At 35.5% G+C, this 3,266-nt stretch overlaps 2 protein-coding genes across 2 annotated transcripts; both read right to left on the bottom strand.

The window, feature by feature from the left end:
* Positions 1-306: 306 nt before the first annotated feature.
* On the bottom strand, positions 307-1,976 carry LOC123886588 (pollen-specific leucine-rich repeat extensin-like protein 1). The gene is made up of 3 exons (XM_045935892.1): positions 1,774-1,976; positions 738-781; positions 307-629 (listed from the first exon to the last, which is right to left on the bottom strand). Exons 1-3 carry the CDS (start codon positions 1,974-1,976, stop codon positions 307-309), a joined length of 570 nt encoding a protein of 189 aa, XP_045791848.1.
* An 804-nt stretch (positions 1,977-2,780) lies between these two features.
* Positions 2,781-3,266, bottom strand: LOC123886587 (pollen-specific leucine-rich repeat extensin-like protein 3). The gene has a single exon (XM_045935891.1). The coding sequence runs from the start codon at positions 3,264-3,266 to the stop codon at positions 2,781-2,783; it is 486 nt and encodes a 161-aa protein (XP_045791847.1).

The following is a 3,266-nucleotide window of genomic DNA, read 5'->3' as shown; positions in this document are numbered from 1 at the left end:
ATCAAAATGGACTAAGATAGAAATAGAACGTCCCTTTTGAGAACTATAGATTTGTCACAAAAGTTCTAAAAATTCAAAATTGATTACACAATATATTAGACCTTAATTCATTAGTACTATGATCTAATGACCATAACATTGAAACATGATGGTTAATTACTTTCTTGTAGCTAATTTAGTTGAATTAGTTTTATTTTGTGTCAAGCTACATCAAATCTCAAAAGAAGCTACAAATCCTGCAAAATTGAAAAACTCCTTCATCAAATTTAGCCACTATATATGTCCCTATATATCAGCCTCTTCTTCCTAAAGTGTTACATCAAAATATCTTAATTTTGTTGCATATTGCTGAGTAGATTCATCAGAAGGGCTGATGGCTGGTGCTGGCGATTCTGCCGAGTCATCGGGATGACCGTGATGCGGTGTAGGTGATTCAGCCGAGTCATCAGGAGGATTGTGATATGGGGCAGGTGATTCGGCCGAGTCATCAGGAGGATTGTGATATGGTGCTGGTGACTCGGCTGAGTCATCGGGAGGACTGTGATGCGGAGCAGGTGATTCAACTGAGTCATTAGGAAGACTTTGGTCCGGAGCAGGTGATTCGGCCGAGTCATCGGAAAGTATGCTATCTAGGGTAAATGAATCACTTAGATGTTGTGTTTATGTTCTGTTTCCAAAGCTCTTGAACCTCTTGAAAAGGCTATGCCAAATTGAGAACTAAATGTATAAACTATTACCATAGTTATGCTTAATGCTAACATGTTCTTCATTTTGGACACTGCTGCAGAAAAAAATTACTATAATAATTAGTAACTATGTCAGTAATACTTTGACACAAACCAATGTGGTTATTCACATGTTTTATTTATAATCTCAAGTTTCTTGAATTATGCTCAACATTTAGGTACAATAAATGTCAAATAAATATTGTATAAATTTCCTTTGAATTTTAAACCGTAAATTTAGAAACAGATACAACATTTGTTAATTGTTATGGTGTACAGTTTCTTTGTTATGACCACTAATAAATGAAAGGCAATGAAACATACATAGTCATAAATTGATTATTATGACTATAAGCGAGACTACTTGACAAAAAAAAATCATAGTCCATGTTGTTAGAAGTCACCAGCATTCAAAGTGACCTCTCACATCACTTTATGATCAAAATTCATCCAATGGAGGAGTAATCATATTGAGGTTTTGTAGCCTTCAAACATTCCATTGTCTCTATCTTTGGAGAGTGATTATTGATAATTAGACTTGCAAATCAAAATGGACTAAGATAGAAATAGAACGTCCCTTTTGAGAACTATAGATTTGTCACAAAAGTTCTAAAAATTCAAAATTGATTACACAATATATTAGACCTTAATTCATTGTACTATGATCTAATGACCATAACATTGAAACATGATGGTTAATTACTTTCTTGTAGCTAATTTAGTTGAATTAGTTTTATTTTGTGTCAAGCTACATCAAATCTCAAAAGAAGCTACAAATCCTGCAAATTTGAAAAACTCCTTCATCAAATGTAGCCACTATCTATGTCCCTATATATCAGCCTCTGCTCCATAAAGTGTTACATCAAAATATCTTAATTTGGTTGCATATTGCTGAGTAGGTTCATCAGAAGGGCTGATGGCTGGTGCTGGCGATTTTGCCGAGTCATCGGGATGACCGTGATGCGGTGTAGGTGATTCAGCCGAGTCATCAGGAGGACTATGATATGGGGCAGGTGATTAGGCCGAGTCATCAGGAGGATTGTGATACGGTGCTGGTGACTCGGCCGAGTCATAAGGAGGACTGTGATACGGTGATGGTGATTCGGCCGAGTCATCGGAAAGTATGCTATCAAGGGTAAATGAATCACTTAGATGTTCTATTTCAAAAGCTCTTGAAAAGGCTATGCCAAATTGAGAACTAAATGTATAAACTATTACTATAGTTATGCTTAATGCTAACATGTTCTTCATTTTGGACACTGTTGGTGAAAAAAATTACTATAATAATTAGTAACTATGTCAGTAATATTTTGACACAAAACAATGTGGTTATTCATATGTTTTATTTATAATCTCAAGTTTCTCTACTTATGCTCAACATTTTGGTACAATAAATGTCAAACAAATATTGTATAAATTTTCTTTGAATTTTTAACCGTAAATTTAGAAACAGATACAACATTTGTTAATTGTTATGGTGTACAGTTTCTTTGTTATGACCACTAATAACTGAAAGGCAATGAAACAGACGTAGTCATAAATTGATTATTATCACTTTAAGCGAGACTACTTGACAAAAAAAAATCATAGTCCATGTTGTTAGAAGTGACCAACATTCAAAGTGACCTCTCACATCAATTTATGATCAAAATTCATCCAAGGGAGGAGTAATCATTTTGAGGTTTTGTAGCCTTCAAACGTTCCATTGTCTCTATATTTGGAGAGTGATTATTGAAAATTAGTCTTGCAAATCAAAATGGACTAAGGTAGAAATAGAACGTCCCTTTTGAGAACTATAGATTTGTCACAAAAGTACTAAAAATTCAAAATTGATTACACAATATATTAGTCCTTAATTCATTAGTACTATGATCTAATGACCATAACACTGAAACATGATGGTTAATTACTTTCTTGTAGCTAATTTAGTTGAATTAGTTTTATTTTGTGTCAAGCTACATCAAATCTTAAAAGAAGCTACAAATCCTGCAAAATTGAAAACTCCTTCGTCAAATGTAGCCACTATATATGTCCCTATATATCAGCCTCTGCTTCCTAAAGTGTTACATCAAAATATCTTAAGTTTGTTGCATATTGCTGAGTAGATTCATCAGAAGGGCTGATGGTTGGTCCTGGCGATTCTGCCGAGTCATCGGGATTACCGTGATGCGGTGTAGGTGATTCAGCCGAGTCATCAAGAGGACTGTGATATGGGGCTGGTGATTCGGCCGAGTCATCCGGAGGATTGTGATATGGTGCTGGTGACTCAGCTGAGTCATCAGGAGGACTGTGATGCGGAGCAGGTGATTCAACCGAGTCATTAGGAGGACTTTGATGCGGAGCAGGTGATTCGGCCGAGTCATAAGGAGGACTGTGATACGGTGCTGGTGATTCGGCCGAGTCATCGGAAAGTATGCTATCAAGGGTAAATGAATCACTTAGATGTTCTATTTCAAAAGCTCTTGAAAAGGCTATGCCAAATTGAGAACTAAATGTATAAACTATTACTATAGTTATACTTAATGCTAACATGTTCTTCAT

Source organism: Trifolium pratense, linkage group LG5 (genome assembly GCF_020283565.1).
Source record: "Trifolium pratense cultivar HEN17-A07 linkage group LG5, ARS_RC_1.1, whole genome shotgun sequence".
Lineage (NCBI taxonomy): Eukaryota > Viridiplantae > Streptophyta > Magnoliopsida > Fabales > Fabaceae > Trifolium > Trifolium pratense.
This window is presented reverse-complemented; position numbering and strand designations above follow the sequence as displayed.